Source organism: Rhodamnia argentea, chromosome 8, assembly GCF_020921035.1.
Source record: "Rhodamnia argentea isolate NSW1041297 chromosome 8, ASM2092103v1, whole genome shotgun sequence".
NCBI lineage: Eukaryota > Viridiplantae > Streptophyta > Magnoliopsida > Myrtales > Myrtaceae > Rhodamnia > Rhodamnia argentea.
In genome coordinates this window covers 445,658-464,177 of record NC_063157.1, presented here as the reverse complement: position 1 = coordinate 464,177, position 18,520 = coordinate 445,658, and the positions used below count along the sequence as shown (strand labels likewise).

General features: G+C 41.1%; 3 protein-coding genes across 7 annotated transcripts; all 3 read right to left on the bottom strand.

Annotated features, from left to right (window-relative positions):
- Positions 1-74: 74 nt before the first annotated feature.
- On the bottom strand, positions 75-4,009 carry LOC115755834 (magnesium transporter MRS2-1-like). 3 transcript variants are annotated; one of them, XM_030695390.2, is made up of 7 exons: positions 3,648-4,007; positions 3,220-3,465; positions 1,878-2,484; positions 1,403-1,531; positions 929-1,264; positions 787-834; positions 75-433 (listed from the first exon to the last, which is right to left on the bottom strand). In XM_030695390.2, exons 3-7 carry the CDS (start codon positions 2,466-2,468, stop codon positions 203-205), a joined length of 1,335 nt encoding a protein of 444 aa, XP_030551250.2. In that variant the 5' UTR covers positions 2,469-2,484; positions 3,220-3,465; positions 3,648-4,007; the 3' UTR covers positions 75-202. The 3 variants fall into 3 exon arrangements, with proteins under 3 accessions (XP_030551250.2, XP_030551251.2, XP_048139928.1); XM_030695391.2 differs by lacking the exon at positions 3,220-3,465 and having other exon boundaries at positions 1,878-2,483; XM_048283971.1 differs by lacking the exon at positions 1,403-1,531 and having other exon boundaries at positions 1,878-3,465; positions 3,648-4,009.
- Positions 4,010-5,962: 1,953 nt separating this feature from the next.
- LOC115755836 (chaperone protein dnaJ 8, chloroplastic-like) lies at positions 5,963-7,686 on the bottom strand. The gene is made up of 3 exons (XM_030695394.2): positions 7,277-7,686; positions 7,077-7,145; positions 5,963-6,353 (listed from the first exon to the last, which is right to left on the bottom strand). Exons 1-3 carry the CDS (start codon positions 7,508-7,510, stop codon positions 6,165-6,167), a joined length of 492 nt encoding a protein of 163 aa, XP_030551254.1. The 5' UTR covers positions 7,511-7,686; the 3' UTR covers positions 5,963-6,164.
- A 3,040-nt stretch (positions 7,687-10,726) lies between these two features.
- On the bottom strand, positions 10,727-17,887 carry LOC115755849 (probable protein phosphatase 2C 21). 3 transcript variants are annotated; one of them, XM_030695409.2, is made up of 11 exons: positions 17,743-17,887; positions 16,853-16,975; positions 16,175-16,238; positions 15,342-15,450; positions 14,950-15,103; positions 13,324-13,449; positions 12,420-12,543; positions 12,190-12,266; positions 11,936-11,988; positions 11,232-11,286; positions 10,727-11,129 (listed from the first exon to the last, which is right to left on the bottom strand). In XM_030695409.2, exons 2-11 carry the CDS (start codon positions 16,967-16,969, stop codon positions 10,959-10,961), a joined length of 1,050 nt encoding a protein of 349 aa, XP_030551269.2. In that variant the 5' UTR covers positions 16,970-16,975; positions 17,743-17,887; the 3' UTR covers positions 10,727-10,958. The 3 variants fall into 3 exon arrangements, with proteins under 3 accessions (XP_030551269.2, XP_048140058.1, XP_048140057.1); XM_048284101.1 differs by lacking the exon at positions 17,743-17,887 and adding an exon at positions 17,222-17,464; XM_048284100.1 differs by lacking the exon at positions 17,743-17,887 and having other exon boundaries at positions 16,853-17,206.
- Positions 17,888-18,520: the final 633 nt, after the last annotated feature.

Genomic DNA, 18,520 nt, shown 5'->3' with positions numbered 1-18,520 from the left:
ACATGATGTGATTTCGGAATGACATTTTTGGCTCCGAGTTACGAAGGGCGAGACATTCTCCAGCCTACTATACCGAGAAAAATTAAGTAACATATCCAAAGAATCGCCACAAGAATGAAGCACATTTCCAATTACATTGACTAACCAAAAGAATGATGCTGATGAATGATTATACAATTCCTTCCAATCCTTTCATATCTGTCTATAGCGACATTAGTCTTCTATACTTGAAGAACCAACAAAATGTTAGGAATATGGTGATCCCAGTCACTCCTGTAACTATGAGGACCCACTTGAAGGCCCCCGCATTGTCGAAAAATGGTATCTCAAAGTTCATGCCGAAGATCCCCGCCACCACACCAAAGATGGCGACTACAAAAGTCGCGGTTGTCAGCAGCAGCTCGAATTGGATGAGCTGGTTCCGGACATTGTCCTGCAAAGGTTTTTCCAATACAGTGTGAGAAGTTGAAGAAGAGGAATTACCAACATCAAATTATGTCCTTCCACGGGATATGCTAGTCTACTTCTCTGAAGACTAGCGTGAGAGTGTCGAAGCCTATAAATGATCAGAATGATCCAAAGTCAACTTGTTTATTCTTACAAGGCTTCGAAAATGTAAAGATGAGCAAATTACATATCATAAATAGCACTGAACAGAAGTGCGTTATCATCTGCCTATGTCTACGTAGGTGATCTCGGCAAATTTCGCTCTGATAATAAGCCACCCTAAGAAACTACAAGTCGATGGGATGCAACAAACAATGAGAAGAGGACAGAAACAATTACCAGCTGAATATTGATGAAATCTTCTGTGTCATCAATGTACTCCTTCAGCTGAAACAAGAGGCAATAAGAAAGGTCTGTGAGTTCCGTCCTTCGAAATCAAACAAAAGAGAATCCTTGAGTGAGGATGACGGTGAGGCCATACCGAGGTCAACTTGTTTAATGTGCTATCGATCACAACAAAGTATGCTTCCAGCAACATCTCAAGTTCTTCTATGCTCTCCGTGCCACTTTCTGAACTCCTCATGCTCTCGTGCCGGCTCCTCGCAATACTCAAGCTCTTGTCCAGCTTCCGCCCATCTGGAGAGGAAGCAATGGGAGAAACTGGTGCAGAGACAGATAAAACACCATCAGCTGATCTGTACCCCGACAAAGACTGATCACCATATAATGTTGACTCCATCCTTCGTTTCTTTTCAGTGAGGTACATCTCTGCCATGTCTCCATCATCATCCATCAGCTGCTCTATCTCATCTCTAACCTACATTAGGACATTTAAGAAGAAAAAGTTAGAAACCATTTGTCCAATAAGGCTGTGAGAGAGAGAGAGAGAGAGAGAGAGATTTGATATCATTCACCAGCACAAATCGTCACAAGAACAACATATATTTCCTGGTACCTTCTGCACTCTCCTAGTTAATGCAACGAGTCTGCTTTTCAATCGACGGACACGCTCCAAATTCAACGTGCTAATCTTTGAAGTAAGCTCATCTAGCAAAGGATAAGCTTCAATCTCGAGTTCTGCTGCCTATGGAATATGAATATTATGTTGTTACTACTTTGCCCAGCTAAGTTCGAATCAATCAGAACTGCTCAAAGTAGTGTCAAAATTAGGAGAAGCAGATCTTCAAATTCTAATACAGTATGAAAGTACATGCAATTTTAATAATCAAAGCGAAGGCTTATATGACAGCTTTTAATGCCACTAAAAACAACAAAATCAGCTTAGAAGATATTGAGACATGAGTCATGATTCATTTAAAGCAATTCAGTCCAGATACAATACTAACATTATCTTAACATAAAAACAAATCCGACTGAAGCTCTCAAAAGTGAAGCATGGATCTATGCTTCAATCAGCATTTTTGGCAAACCTGAGAATCTAGAAAAGTACAGGCAGCTTCAAGTGCTACTTCAAGTGCACTAAATTCAAAGGGAAGATAATCTGGGGATGTATTCCCAAAAATATCATCAAAGTTTCTACTTCCTCTTCCCCGGCTCAAGTCAGCACATTCAGACTTCCAGAGTCCACCCACCCCAGCTCTGGTCAACCTGCGTTGTAGCTCCACAACATAATGTAAAACAGAGCTATCAAGGGAATTCAATAGCAGAACCTCATCTGCTGTGATGATACACCGAATCTGCTCCAAGTTAACCACAATTGCCTTCTCTCGACCAAGAATGGTGGACGGGTAAACAAACAATGGATCGAGCAAGCGTAAATCACGGGCAGGAAGATCACACCGACTCATCATCGTGAACTTGTCCACCTCAATGACCTCTGAGTTACCAGAAGTGTCGACGCGAATCCAAGAGCGAAGGCCTTGGCCCCGCTTTTTTAGCCCTAGAACATCCACACCTTGGAAAGGTTGGCGTCCAGATGCAGAGGGTCCATAAGATGACTCTCTAAGGTTTATAGCAGATGCTGGTTTTGGTGGGAGGAGGCGCTCCTTCCTGTCCGCCATTGATTAGCTCCAGAGCTGAAATTAAGCAACAAGCAAGAGGATAACTTGCCAAAATACAACAATAGGCAAACAAACCATATATTGTGGGGATTTGGTCATAAAATGAGCCTAGCCATTAGCATATAACAAAGTGGAGGCTTGAGAATAAAACGCACAAATTAAGAACAGTAGCGTGCGCACAACCAAACAGGTAGCCCTACTATGTAGAGTAAAGATAAGGGTTAGAAATGTGGATTACCAACCGACAACTAGCATCAAAGTAAAGAATTATCTGACTACCATTCTACCTCAAATGATATCTAGTCTTGGTGTCAGGAGCAAAATAGAAGGGCCAGTTATTATGGTCCAAAGTGTCCCAATTACCCACTCCAATTTAAAAAAGAAAACAATTACAGAAGGTTTGTTCTCAGAAGCCTGACCAGAAAAATAAATCTCAATAGCCTCAAATTTTATTCAGACAAAGTTCAGCCATTGACCAGCTTCAAAGAAAACTCAAGTACCAATCTAGAGCACAAGCTAACACATCGCCTCTTTTCTGACCAAACCAAACTCATTGTCTTCCAAAATGTCCTTCCAATTCTTAGCCTGCAAAAGGATGGATTCGCTTTCACGCGTTCCCAAAAATGATTCCAAAATTTCCCCGCATCCCTCCTGGGCAAAGCAAACAGAATCAAAACAATTTCTCCTTTCTTTTCTATGTGGTGATCTTTCTTCTCCGCGATCAAACGACACCAAATAAATGTGACTCAGACTTATCTTTGAATTGGATTTGTCGCCGTCTCATTGCTCATATGAGTGGCGCTGGCTATAGAGTCTAGGCGAAATTGGATCATACCAGGTCTACGCACACTGAGCGCCTTTTGGTCGAGGCAAGCACTTTTAACTGAACATGTCACATCCCAAGAGCTATATAAACAGATGACTCGCATACAATTCCACAGCAATCTACATCATTTCTTTCCAACGGATATCTCAGACACCATTCAGCTCAAGCAAACTAAAGAACCAAACCAGACAATAATCGCCCAGTGAATCAAAAGAAAAACAAAAATCAACAGGACTGATTAGAAAAACAACACCACAGAGCACCGCCCACGAAACAAAGAAGCCAAATCAAGTCTGCAAAACGAAAAGATCGAATTTTTAAACGAAAGATCGGGACCCCTACTCTGTAAGTACCTGAGAGAGAGAGAGTTAAGGATGGCGGAGCTATCAAGCGAGCACGAGGTGCGGAGGAGAGAGACGGACCAATTCCAGAACGTCGGAACGAGCACGGTCCCAACGTGATGGAATTTTCAGGAGCGGAGCTGAAATGAACCTACCCCTTCGGGGACAAAAGCAAAGTCGAAATTTCAATATCGGGGGTCATTCGAATTTGAATGAAATTTTCCAAATCGGATTGAATAGAAGTGACGAAACAGCCGCATCTAGATTGAAAGACGGTGTCAAGACGACGGATGCGAATGCTGCAAAGGGGAGAGCGTCACCCCCAAAGACTACAAGAAGCTACAGAACAGCACGCAACCATTCCTTTCGTGAGAGTTTTATAGTTTAAACTAAGAATAACAAAACTAATGTAACCACGGTGCCGAAAAAAAAAAAAAAGGGTCTTCCGGAGAAGATCCAATTTGATATTCGAAGATCAGTGTAAGCGGAGAATCAGTCGACCTTATAAATTTTTGTTTTTATCGAGGAATCTTCTTCAGATTTGAGCAAGCTCGTCTTAGAATCTTGTTCGGAGTTGAGTACTTAGAAATGAATGTTCTATTTTAACAAGCTCGTCTTAAAATTGACTCATTTTTTCTTGAAAAATATCACATTTACTTCGAAAAATACACAATATATACAAATAATAGGATATATTTTCGTTTAATTCTCTTAAGAAGCACCAAGTTTAAGAAAGGATTTCAACTCTTATCTAAACTTTTTTTTTATCTCACAAAAAAAATCGACTTAAAAAAAGAATTTTGTCTCAAACTCTTCTTTTGTCTTGTTAAAAAAAAAAAGATTAGATCGGATCCCAATTCTAACTCAAATTTTTTATGTTTCGTAAAAAGGTACTCACTTTCATTCGTCGTATCAAGTCCGCTCCGGTCAAGTTTTCATCTAATAATGAAATGAAAGATTGAACATGCCTTTCAATGTGTGCTCAGCATAAACTCGAGAGAAGTCAAATTTGAACGCCGCCCCTAAAGCAAAAACTTTTTTATAAGACAAGAAAAGTCGGTGTTTTTCCTATGAAATAACACGAAGTTGTTACCCAAAATTCGGACGCGAGTTAAAAGTTGGTATTTTATGAAGGAATTGGGCCTTGGTTCTATCCTGATCGAACGTCATCTAAGAATTGAATATGCCTTTTCTTAAAGCCTCCTTTTGCGTCCTGTTTGTTAGTTTTATGGTGCTTAATTTTGTCAAGCTTTTTTTACCTTCTATCCCACTTTAGGTTTCTTATTTATTTTATTTTATTTTTATAACCGAGATGTCCGCGCGACTGGCGAGTTATAGCTCAAACTAGCGGTGGAGCACGACTATTCCTCGGGGGGCTAGCGCAAGATCCCACCGTCACGACCCCCGCTTAAATCACCGACGCCTACGAGTTTCAAATCCAGGATCTCTCGTGAAAGGAACCGAGCTCAAATCATCACGGCCACCGATAGGTGAGTTCCCACTTTAGGTTTCTTGCTTGCCATCTTTCCCTAAATTTTTCCTCAACCACGAAGAACGATGAAGAAGCTAAAGCCATAACCTCTTCCACTGAAGTTCCAAGGTCAAGCATGAGATTCGAAACAAGTCCAGTCAAAATGATCGAATCCCACTGATGTCTAATCTTGCTGAGGGAGGAAAATGATGAAAAATTCCCTACCAGAAAGGCAAACGAAGAGATGGCTGAGAACGAGGGCCAAGCCTGTCACTTGTTGAGATAAGATTAGGCTCAACATTTTTTAGGCAATTTGGCAATGGGCCTTCGAGCTTTTATAGTATGATTGGCGAACATGGATCAACCTGTATAATTGCCTCTGGCTTTCCTGAACTTTCTTCTTATTGAAGCCCATTTTCTGCATACATTTGTTGAATACACTCGACCTAGAGAACCATCAAAAGAGGTCTGGTTCATCCAGTGATTATAGACCTTTCACCCAGTAAAAGAAGAAAAAGTTCCTTATTCGCATTCATCGTACTCTGCACTTTGCTTGAGATTGTTTCCAAATTCCAACTGGGTTTGAATATCCGTGCATGGCCCTCCCACATTCTCTCGAGTTGCATGGAATAGGATAGATCCAGGACTTATTCTTATGCCCAAGTTCAAGCATCTTCTCACTTGCAATCAACTTTTAAGACCACAAATCATGGACAATTAGCGCCTACAATGACTGAGAGAAAAGAAAACACGCACCAGCTGGAGTCTCCCTTCAGACCGTCTGGAGTTTCATGAGCAGTCTTTTTTATGGATAACGCAGAAATGCAGATAGGAAGACATGAAACAAGTCTCTTAGATACAAGATAACCCCAAATCATTTTGATCTTTGGGGACTTCTTCCATTAGAGATTGCATAATATGTACAAAGAACAATTGACCCCATCACCCAACTTCTACTACATACACAAGAAGAACCCATCTCTTTTTGTGGGGGGTGAAATGCGGGCCACCATTCATATGATTGAAAAACAAAACACAAGAAAGATGCAGATAATTTTTTAGATGTAGGGATTGATGTGAGAGGAGTAATCACGAATTCCAGCACCCTCCCATCCCATCCACTCTTCCCACATGTCCCATTCAGGATCGTTCATCCCTCTGAGCTCCTCATCACCTCCTTGTTCATATGAGGATGATTCATACATCTTTTGCTCACTTGATTCGCCCCTCAAACTGCTCATCACAACCTGCACACATTAAAATAGCAACACAAAATTCAGGCAACCCATTTCTCATAGACATAAAGCAAAATCAATCCCCCCCTCCCCACAAAGGAATAAAGTTCAAGAACAAACAGTTCTTGTGACTCTTGATGTTTATTCATTGGTCTTGTTCATTTTCAGCTTGCTGTGCGAAAAACTGATCTCCAATTTAAGTATCAACCCCCTTGTCTGTTACTTAGAGAACAGATATTCTTAGATATCCTCCAGCTTACCATCCTTTTCAGTGCTCATCCCATTATTTGTTAGAATCGTGATTAATCTTTGAATACATCCAGTCAAGCTTACAATAGTGCTCGTCTAGTGCAAAATACATAAGTCAAATACCCATAGAACAGGTTTTTTGGAACATGCTGTAATGTAATCATCAGACAAGTAGTGAAGTATATCCACTCTGCATGACTTAAAATTTCATTGATGCAATTAGGAGTTAGTAACGGAACATATCACCAAGTCCTCCTGACCTTCCTTTTTCAGGGACTACTAAAACCTTAAAAGATCACAACGTTGGTTCAAGACTTGATGAATCCCTAACATCTAAAACCATTTCAGAAAAGTGTTTCGAGATTCATTGGGATAGAAAGAAAGCTGTCGGACGAATGTCTCACCCACCTCAATCCGCATCTATTTATCAGCCTCAAGACAGAAAAGAAAGCCCATAGAAACATGACAGGAAAATGGAAGTCTTACATCGTACGCCTCATTTATCCGATGAAACTGTACCCCGCAATTGCTTCCTCTGCAAACGTCTGGATGATACTGAAATTTGAACCAGAAGAATAACCGAACATCGATCAAACCTCAAAAAGTTCCAAACTTTAAGCCAGATTTCTCCTTAAAAAGATTCGGAAAATGCGGACATGAGAACGAAGGGTAGGAGAAAATCAAACCTGTAGAGCGAGATGCCTGAAGGCCTTCTTGACCTCAGATTCAGAAGCGCCGGGTTGAATCCTCAGGGTCTTGTACGGATCCAGCACCGAAGAAGAAGAAGAAGGAGAATAAGAATAAGAACAGGAAACTCTAACCCCACCATTCCTAGCGACTCTGTTCTTCATCTTCCGGTCTCCGACCCGAATCCACTGAGAACCGCTCTTGCCAATCACGCCAACAACAGAAGTAGCCATGCTGCAACGTTTTTTTCCTCCCTCCCCAAAAAGATCAAAGGAACAACAAAGACGACACCTTCAACTCCAACCACACACACACACAAACAACAGGGAGCTCCCCAAAATGCGTCCTTGAAATAGATCCGCACGATCGATGAGTCGTCCGTCTATGAAACGATGATGATGTAGAAGGAGTCTGGAACTGGATAACAACGGGGAAATGGATAGATGGGTCTGATCGGACGAGCCGTGTCACTAAATATAGAGAGAGGGAGGGAGGGAGGGAGGGAGAGAATGAATGAGGGCGGGGGGGAGGAGTGAACGGTCGTGGTGCTTATCTAATGGCTGACGTGTGACGTGGTGTTTTGTGGAGAAGGGGAGGGTCCTCCTCCTTTGTTTCTCTTTTTCTGTCTTTTTCCCTTACCCGGTGCTTTTGTTTTTGTCGGGGTGCCCGGTCAGCTTCTTATCAGAAGAAAACGACTTTTCTTTTTTGTTTTTTTTTGGGTGGGCTTTATCATTTTGGGAGAATATTCCGTACGAATTTATGCTTATTTATAGTGCTCGTTTGCGTGTAATGATTGTTCACAAAAAAAAGCGAAATTTGTGGGAGACGGGCACAGCTAACTCTGCGGTCACGTTTTCCTTACTTTTATTCCGATGAAATTACACGTTAACATTGATTTAAAAATCAGAACACGACTTAAAAAAGTATCGTGAATTGCGAGCCTTAAATCTCAAGAAAATCATCGAAAAAGTACTTACTTTATTATACGGCTGTCGATTCAATCCTAAATTTTTTGTAATTTTACCAATTTAATTTTAGACCTTTTAACAATTTGCCAATATAATATTTTCGAGCCAATTTTGAATGAAAATTACTAGTGTGGATGCCGGTCACGCCACGTACAACCAAAGTTGACGATACCGCCTCGCCACGTAAAAATTGGCTTGAACGATTATATCGACTAATTGTAAAAAAGATTTAGGATTAAATTTAAAAAAATTGAAAATTTTAAAATTGAATAGCCCCGTCACACGATAGAGACTATTTTCGATAATTATCCCCATGGTCCCCTTACATCTCACCTTCGTGCTCTAAGCTTTATGATTGGTACCTAAAGCTCCGATTCTTCCCTTCTCTGTTTTTCTTTTTCCTTTTTTTTTTTTTTTGCCGGTATGCCCCTACATTCAAAAGGTTATTCCAACTTTGGAGATAGTGGTGAATTTTCATGTTTTATTTATTCTTCAGTAGATACCATTATGGGGAACGCTCTTCAACTGGCCCGTTAAAGAACCAAGTAAATGTGTCATTTTCGACCCTACATTTGTAAACCGGTATGTCTATTTGGGCTTTATTATAAAATCGAAGAAAGACTTAGGATTCACACTCGTTCCATCATTCCGGTTTCTGACTAATAGACTTGACGTATAGGTATAGGAAATCTACGAGGCCTCTCTACCAACTCAGAACTGTTTGTCTCACGAGTAATTGTCAAAGAGGTTTCTTTTTGCAACTTCAGGGTCAAAATGAAGCGGGGCAGGTCTTGTTTCATACCATGCTTGATTGAACATGGGCATGGAAATAGAGGAAATTATGGACAAATTACTAACAAAGTCTCGAGCCTATTAGCCACGTGTCGATTCAATTCTAAATATTTTTATATCTGTCAATTAATTATATCCGACCAATTTAGATAGGAAATCACAGACGTGAATATCAACGATTCTAAATGGGAAAGCTGCAGGTGACATTGACGTTTTCTATAGCTTTTTCAATTTTTGTAATGATTCTTTTTTTGTTTTTGTGTTTTTTTCCTTTACTCTTTTTTGGTTTGGAATGAGGGCCAGCAAGAGTTGCCGGCTGACCATCACTTGCACTAAATGAGGGCATCGCGACCCTCGCCCAAGCCCTCGTCGGCAACAATGAGGGCCCGTAAGCCCTCACCCAGTGACCTACAAGAGCTTCCCTAGCTCTTAGTTTTTTTTAAAAAAAGTAAAGATAAAAATGTAAAAAAAAAAATTAAGAAACTAAAAAATATTATAAAAAAATATTACCCACGCCAATAGTTATGCTAAGTAAGACGGTTGATGTTTATCTCAATGATTTTTTCCTTAAATATGAAAAAATTTAAGATCAAATTGGCACAACTAAAAGGTTTAAAATTTATATATAGGAGTAAATTTTTCCAAAGAACTCGCGAGGGACGAAGGGTAGTTAGTATTTGATAGGTGATTGAAAACGTGGCCTTTTCGCTCGCCAGACGAGCGAAGGCGTGACCCCAAACAAAAACAAAAAATGCAACCGTTCCCAATTCCGAGGTCAAGTCAAAGCCACGTTTTTTTTATTTTTTGTTTGGTCGAAAAGCGACGGTTTGTTTTTGGGGCAGGGGGTGGGGGAAGGTCATGGTCAGCATGTGGATAAGAAGGGAAGGAAAGAAGGACACGTGTTTCGCATGCGGAATGACCTTCCAGCTATTATTGTCAGACACAGCCCAATGGCCAATGGTCATGGGAACGCGTCCTACTTCAGTAGAGTTAATAATGCCATCATTATTTTTATATGTAACCTCAGAAGCTCCAATAATAATGCAGGCGGGTTTTTCCTATTGGATCCGTTCTTTCCCTCAACGGATCGATCTCATCCAGTAAATTGAAATTGATCTCACCATTCAATAAGACACACACACAACCCCCAACCTCCCCCCTCTCTTCAAACCAACAAAAAAAAAAAAAAAAAAAGAGGACAAAAGGGGAAACAGCTAATTGGGGATAAGAAGAGGTGAAGCTCCCCGCCGCCGCCAGTCACGGATTGTTTTCTGGGGTCTTAGGTTTTCTTTTCGGACAGGTGGGATGGTGAATGGATAAGAAAGAAGGTCAAGATGAGATGACACGTGGATCCAATGCGGATCTTAGCGGTCTATAACGGATCTGGCTGCCACGTGTTGATATTAAGGCCACTTGTACGTCCCAGAATGGGTCAATGATAAAGATCAAAGCCATCACCATCCACAGAAGATGCCCCTTGCCAATGACAAAATTGCCCTTTTCAACCGATCCCAAGGCATGCCCATCTGATAGCGTTCCACTGGGCAACCAACTTTGATGCTTTGGTTTCATTAGGCTCCTCTAATAGAAGATAAAATGGATCGCTCACGAGACACAAAAGAAGCACAAGGCTAATGAGGAAACAGAAAACCATGAAAATCCCTAGTGCTTCCTCAAGGGGAGCAGCCACTCTTATAGTGATGCATGAAGGAGATGCATCCGCAGCAGGGCTTCTCGCACATGCTCGTCAACCCTTACTCGAGAAAAGAAGAAACTGGTTTACGAGAAAAGTGCCGGAGTTCTCTACCTGAAGGTGTCGGATCTAAAACCATGTTCTCCTAGACCCTCTGGGATAGGTGGGCCTTCCATTTGTTAAAGGGCTCGGACATTCACTTCCGACTCTTCCAAACACATGACCGGCTCAGAGAGTTGATCGGACGCCGCAGATTGCACTTCCATCAGAACTACTGGATGGAGAGGACTTTTTAAACTGAACTAGAATCATGGTCATGTTGTCGCATCCTTCGCCGCCAGCAGAGGGTGCCAAACATCTCTGGAAGACTCTCTCGCAGATAGCTAAAAGTTTGCTTTCCTGCAGAGTTTTCCATTTAGCAAATACCTAAGTTTTCTTCTCTAGTTTTTTGTCCATCGCGATCAGTTTGGGAACCTAATATCTCGAGTGTTAAGAATGTACCGTATGTAACTGTTCCCTAACATAGTCCACCAGCTGCTGGCTTGACATGCAATCCCTGGCCAACAAGATAATCTTCGTCAGACAGGATTCCCAAGAATTAGCAAACTACGGACACCTTCAATTAAAAAAATACGCCAACAATTCCATCAAGCCATATATAACTAGCTGATTAAATAATTAAACAAAGAACTCTAGATGGACGGGATAGATTTTGGAAAGGATACTCCAGTATGGTCCCCTCCACTTCTGAATTTAGTTGATGGGGAATTTTGGTTGCAAAAACACAAGCCATAAGGGCTGAAAATTGCAGGAGAACAGGTGACAAACTCTTTCAGTGAAAAGGAGGCTTACTCGAGTATAAGCTCATAGCATCAACTTTTGAATTGGAATCAGTAATCAACAATGCATCAGCTACTAAGAGAAAAATTCTCTTTGAAGTCATATGCTCGACAAAGAAAGTAAATCTATTTAACAGAGTCAACAAGTACACCCTTGTAACCAATGGAACTACAGGGCCTCACACAAGTCAAATGTTCGTCTGGTATTTCAAGTCCCCACTTATTATTAGTGCATAGTAGTCATGCCATGTGCAGCACTTCTGTTTCAAGTTCACTTCCTCAAGCTTAAGGACACAAAAAATAGTTGGCCGTCAGATATTTGTTTGTAGAGAAAAGTGATATCAGCAAAAAGTCGAAATGAAGTACCATATTCCGTCGCATGCTATTACAAGGAACTCATCATCTTCGCAGAGCTCAAACTACAAGATTGGACAAAAAAGAGTACACAAAGATTAAAAATGTAATAGAAGCAATTGTAAGGGTAAGAAATAATGTTAATAAATGGACAAAGTCATCTAGAATTCCTGCATTAAATCAACAGGAGTTCAACCATCTTGATAAAAAAAATGTAGATACCCTCACAAGACTGCAAGATTATATCTCAACCAGCTATCACATACGGTAGTTATGTCAGGATTTGCAGTTACAATCTGCCTTTCAGCTGGGAGTGATTTGTTCTGCTTGAATTCCACATCTCCTGCAGCCAACAGACATTACATCCCCAATTAACATTAGACGGTGTGCACCCAATAAAATCCACAAACACACGTGCATACAAGCGCGCTCTGGGAGAGAGAGTCTCCCTCCACTCTATCAACCGGTCATCGATAATATAATTTAGAACTAGTACCAATAGCTCTTGTTAGGTTCAAACTTCCATTGACCCGTCCAACTTGAATGAAACCCCCAGCTTGAAGAATTCTCTCTCTCTCAATCTCAAGGTCAGGCTTGTGATCTTTAGACAAATTGCATGCCTGCATAGAGCTAGAGATACTCCCCTCAGTTACTGTTCTTTTTTCCAAATGAAGGTAACAAGAGCATTGTTATTCTAGTAGAATACTAGCTACTGATGATAATGCTGTCCACATACTACCACACAAAACCCAGGCATGTTTGGCAGATTCATGGTCGATGCATGAGTTCTCCTGGTGTCGAATTACCGCACAAAAATCAATCACAGCATTTCCGAGCTTCCCCAGAAATCAAGTTTTGTATCCAAAGCAAAGATACGATGCAGGAATTAGGTACTCCTTTATAGTGGCTAATTAATTGAGTGCATGAACATGGCATGGGAAAATTGATCTCATCTTTATTCATCTCATTTTTGACAGTAGGCATGTCTTTTTTCTGCACTTATCAATGTTTAAATCCGCGGGTCTGGGTTTTCCCAGGGTTTGAACCCATGACTTGCCCTATCCCATCCCCTCACTTGCCAGCAGGCATTTGGTAGGATTGACAGCAAGCATCCTGACTTCACTTAGCATTACCATGCTTTTTGTTCCACAGATGAGCAAGTGCCAATTGATGTACAAATGAAAGACCTATCTCATACTGCAAATACATATGCATCATTTGGAAACATGACTTCATAGTTAAAACCAAGTTAACAATTCTTTCCAGTCTACTCAAGGTGAGTAATAATTGAGGGAAATACATTTACTATGTGATATCTTAGAGACAGCTCCCTGAACATGCTCAATTTTTTCCAGTCAAATGCAGAACTCTGGTGCTTTAACTTATGCGAAAAGAATTACCAGACCCTTCCGAGATAGCACGCAACGAGAATCGCCAGCATTTACTACAGTCAATTGTTTGTCTCGAATGATCACGACACAAGCAGTGCTTCCACAAGTGGGTCCAGGAAAATCAGAGTGAGGCCCCTAGTTATTGACATGGAAATCAAACACATCAAATGTATGCCCCAAAATATTTGGAGACAGAAATGAATTAAACAAACAAGGAAAATGAAATACTACAATAGCTTATAATCATCAGGAGCTTTTTGAACAAACAGGAAAATGAAGTACTTCAATAGTTTGTAATAACCCAATCAGAAGCTTTTGAAAATGCTCATTATCCAAACAATGTTTACAGAAATCGATCACTTCTTGTCAATGAACAACACTAACACGGCAATAATGAAGATCAGCAGTCCCAAGAACTTAAAGGCTCTTCATATAAACATAGTCGACACTCAATGGCAAGTTCATTGATGAAAACAAAGAATGGATCATGTCACAGAAGAAAAAGTGCACGCTGGTCCCACACTTAGGTGTCGGTCTAGCTTGGTAGAACAGATGAAATCGTTGTATCAGATGCAATAATTGAAGATAATGGACCAAGTGATGCAGTTAAAACGCAAGCATGTTTAGCTTATCAAAAAACTGACTCCAAAAATAGGTGGTAAATACGTTAAGAAGCAAGAAGCCTGTAGGGGTGTTCATGGCCGGGCTGGCTAGGCTCAGGTGAAAATTTGTCCCAGCCTGAACAGTAGGCCCGGCGGATGGAAGGGAAAATGGCCCAGCCCCGAATAACCACGTTTAGATCAGTCCAATATGGGCCTAGCCCAAACCATTATATGAAAGATCTGCAGGCGTGGCTATTAACTCAAATTAATCAAGATAAAACCTAAACAAAAAGACCAAGACCTGATCGTTTTTGGGGCCACACCTAAGACCTGATTATACACCTTATTCAAACATAATAATGAATATTGGCATTTGATTCACCAACAGATTAACCACATTCAACATTTGATGCACCAACAGCACAAAAGAACAAAACTAAAGCCAAGATATGCAGGTCATGGCTTCATAAAACACCAAACCCTAAACTTGTTGATCAGAAGATGGAGGGTGAGGTGCTGTGCTTTACGCCTACTTTTTACGCCTACGAGATTCACTAATTCGCTACTTGTATAAGGGTTAGTGGTGCTCTAGTAGGAGGCGAGGAGACGGCTGAGAGGTCAATTGACCGAGACACGAGGGAGTTGAGAGATCACAGGGATTCAAGAGGGAAAGAGTCAGAGAGAGGGGAAGAGGCGTGCAGGAGAATGAGAAGATTTGGGAGGAAGTGTTAAGTTCTGGTAATTATACACATGTTATTTTGTGCCATGGCTGGTTTTTTTTCCAAGCCAATGTCCGAAGGGGCCCAAAAATCAAAACGGCCTGAGAGTGACCTGAAAGCCCAGACTGATTTTGCCTGGGCCTGAAAAGTTAGGCCAACCGGGTTTTCAGGCCAGCAGGCTTTTTTGAACACTCCTGCTTTGAAGAACTTCTTTAAGATGATAGTGACTTGATAGCAACCAACACCCTTTCAACTTATGAATTGTACAAAATATGTAATTTTGGAAGGACAGCAAACTTGATGGTGTAATATACCTCTTCGGAGCGCCAATCACCAGTCTGCTCATTGGTGTCAGTGCTCCTGGGAGACCAAATGAATCCTTCTATCATTCCAGAAAACTTGTCTATCTTATCTCCCAATATTGCCAATTCCCTCCACCCTCTTTGCCCACGCATCATTTCATCCATTCTGTACCAAACATTGGGTCAGAAGCATGAAATCAGTAAACCAGAAGATAGCATGAAATGTTGCTTAAAGTAATAAAGAAGTCGCCAAAAAATTTGAGAGAAACAGATTCTCAACAACTAACAATTTAGGAAATGCTACAGAATAGCACTCTTCCTAATGACCGAGCAATCCTAAAGAATCCAAAAAGACCTTGATTGCGAAAATTTAACAATGGTCCAATTACAGCCAGTGTGCGAACCTGAGAAAAGCTCTCCGTGCAGGAGTGCTCAAATCTCCAGCAGCATAAGCTTCATGCTTGAGTACCTGCTGATGGAGATACTTCGCACAAAACTTAGCAACTGCTTTGCCTGTAAGCAAAATTGCTTCCATGAGTATACAATATGAGTCAATGATACCGAGAAAAGAAGAACGGAAGCTTCATCAAAAGCTTTTTCAGAAAAAGACTATTCGAATGTGCAATGAACAAAGAGGGCATCATGATAGGGTTGAACAAAATCACACTTGGAAAGAAGCACAAAGCTTTTATGAGAATGTCATAGTTTGTGGGTGTTATGGGGACCAATCTGCGAAGTATGCCTTTTGTGCTACACATGAGGTGTAAAGACCTCAATGTCGTAGACCTGATTGTTAATTCATGGAATGGCTTCCTATTACTCACAAGAAGCACTAATCACATTGAAAAAGGAAAGACATACACAATGGTTAAACAAGGCAGGCAAATAGATCAATTCCCAACAAGGGAAGTAGAATATGCATGGCCATTCTAAACCAATCTACTTCCAACACATCGTCTTGTGGACATAAAAGATATCATGAACTGCCTGCACTTTGAGTAAGTTACCCTATTCGATATGGTCTCCTATTGATTAGAGGACAGGAAAACAAGGGTGAATGGCAACAAGATTTAGGGAAAAACTATGATAGAAAACGACTTTGATCTAAAATGATAGTGCAAGAGCAGGAAGAAGAATATAAAATGTAGCTACGCATTCCTTTTGGCCAAATAACTAGGCATATGTTGAATTAGACTCTCAAGCATATAAAATAAGAACCAAGAGAACTAGTTCTAACCTCCATGACCATCATAGACTCCAAAGAAAGACGTGGAATCATCAAGATCTGGATAAGCTGCATGCTGAGAAGACTACATATCAATGCACTGTTGAGTGCCAAGATTGAGCAAGCTTGAGAGTGCATAACATAATGAGTTCATGATTAACTTAAAGTAAGCTCCTGCTTGGGAGTTGGGGGCACTAAAAAGGCCCAACCATAGCTTCTGGCTGAAAAGGTGCAAGCAAAAAGTTGCTTCAAAAACTGAAAATTAAGGCCACAGCTACGAACCACAGGCAACCAAAACACAAAATAAGCCAATCGTTGGAGGAACTACTTCACGAGTGGTATTGACAAATTTAGTCACCTCAAGCCACCTCACCCCATAATTGCAAATTCACCCAGCAAATTTTAAAAGCAGATTAGGAGCACTCACGAGCAGTTTCAATACTTGTATTGACCAAAACAAAGGCACCCCTAGGACACAGTATTTGAAATAACTTTAGAAAATTTTGAGCTAAAAAGAACCAACTACCAAGATTCACCAGACTAATTTAAAAACCAGGAACGTTGGTCTTCATGGAAGAGGCTTTATAAAGGCCAAAGCAAAATATTGGACCACAGCTAGCAATATGCAAAGCTTAATTAAGAGCATAATTATATGAAAACAAAATCGAGCGACATAGAAAGAATATTAACTGCATCTTCCATGGTTGCGCGCCACCCTTGCATGGAGGACAGCCCATAAGAAAGCCTGTCATTCCCACCATCTTCTGAGAACTTGTCAGTTTTCGGAGAGCTGAGGTATATGCCCATATCCTGCCGCAAAACTGATAAAGCCTCTGCAGCCAATGAAAATGCAAAAAAAACTTGTAACCCGACTTTCTCTTGTTAACAAGGTAAAAGCCAATATCCTTCCACCGCCCGGAAACTATTACATATAGGTATAGGCATGGAGGAAAGCAAGCAGCTGTTTCCCTCCTTTATTTAATCACGTGGACGGAAAGTAGAAATGAAAATTGCAAATAGAGCAACTTATGGTGTAAAACTTCAGAATTGAGTAAGAACCTCAAAGGACTAATACTTAATCGACTCGACTCCCCAAGAATCTGCAACCAAGAGTTGAACGGACTGCTGAGTGCCAGCAAGCCGGTACAGCTCCAAGTTCATCATCCGTACATACACACATCACACTGAAAGCTGCGCACTTAACAAATGAACTCAATATCGCACTTCAGCTCAAACCAAGAGCTTCAAAGCTGCCGAATGAAGATCGAAAATTGTTGAACCAATCCAATCCGCGCCTCCACCCTATACGCTTAACATGTTCATGCTGTCACTGCAAACGCACCGAAGTAAGCTAATCCAGCTAAGACCGAGTGATTGCTTCGACTACAAATCGCCATAGGACGACTGAGGAAACTCGGACGCACAATCGCGCAGGTCATCCAAAACCATTGCTAGGAGAAAGAAGCGAACGAGTATCCGAGCCCGATTACACGAGATTGACAGCAAAATCAAGGGCGCGAGGTGGTGAAATCACATCGATAAAAGCAACAAAAGCAAGATTTTCAGGTTGATGAACTCACTCGCCAGATTAAGGACACCGCACTTCTTCCTCGAGCACAGAGAGAGAGATGAGAGAGAGATCTTTCCGTTAGTGGCTGTGTGACATGACTGGTTTTGGCTGATTGGCGATTTGTTTCGCTACTGCCTGACCAGTGTGAAATGGCTACACCTCACACGAGTTCCGATTTTTTTGCTTTTCCTTTCTGATTTCGGGTCTATATCGGGGTTGACCTTTTGAGGCCCAATGGACTTGATTGCAAAGCCCGTTATTTTTTGGGCCTTTGGTTCATAATTTTCCAGAATAGAATAGAACCCCCGAGGAGCCATTTGCATTTTCGAACCTCTTTCGGCCCTCGAGCTCGTGCTCGACGAAAGCTGGAATTCTCGAGCTCGAGCTCCACTCGATCATGTTTTTAATTTGCTCGACCTAGACTTACGTGGTTGGGAACTTTATTCTAATCTCGGGCGACTACGATTTCAAACATCTCGTAGCCCTCGAGCTCGGGCTCGACTCGATTATGTTTTGAATTTGCCCGAGCTAGACCTAAGTGATTGGGACATTTTCTCTAATCTCGAGAGAAGCTCGAACTCGGATTTCGTTGGTGTTGCGAGATAATATCCCTTTTATCTTTTCACCACTAATTGTGAATGAATCTATCTCGATCCAATTACGATAAAAACACAATTTTGTTATTGGGTTCTCCGAATCAAGGGTCATGCATTTTCAAATTTATAGTTTAGACTCGACCACGATCGAGGTTTGTCATGGATTATACAATGGTTTCCTTCTTCATTTCC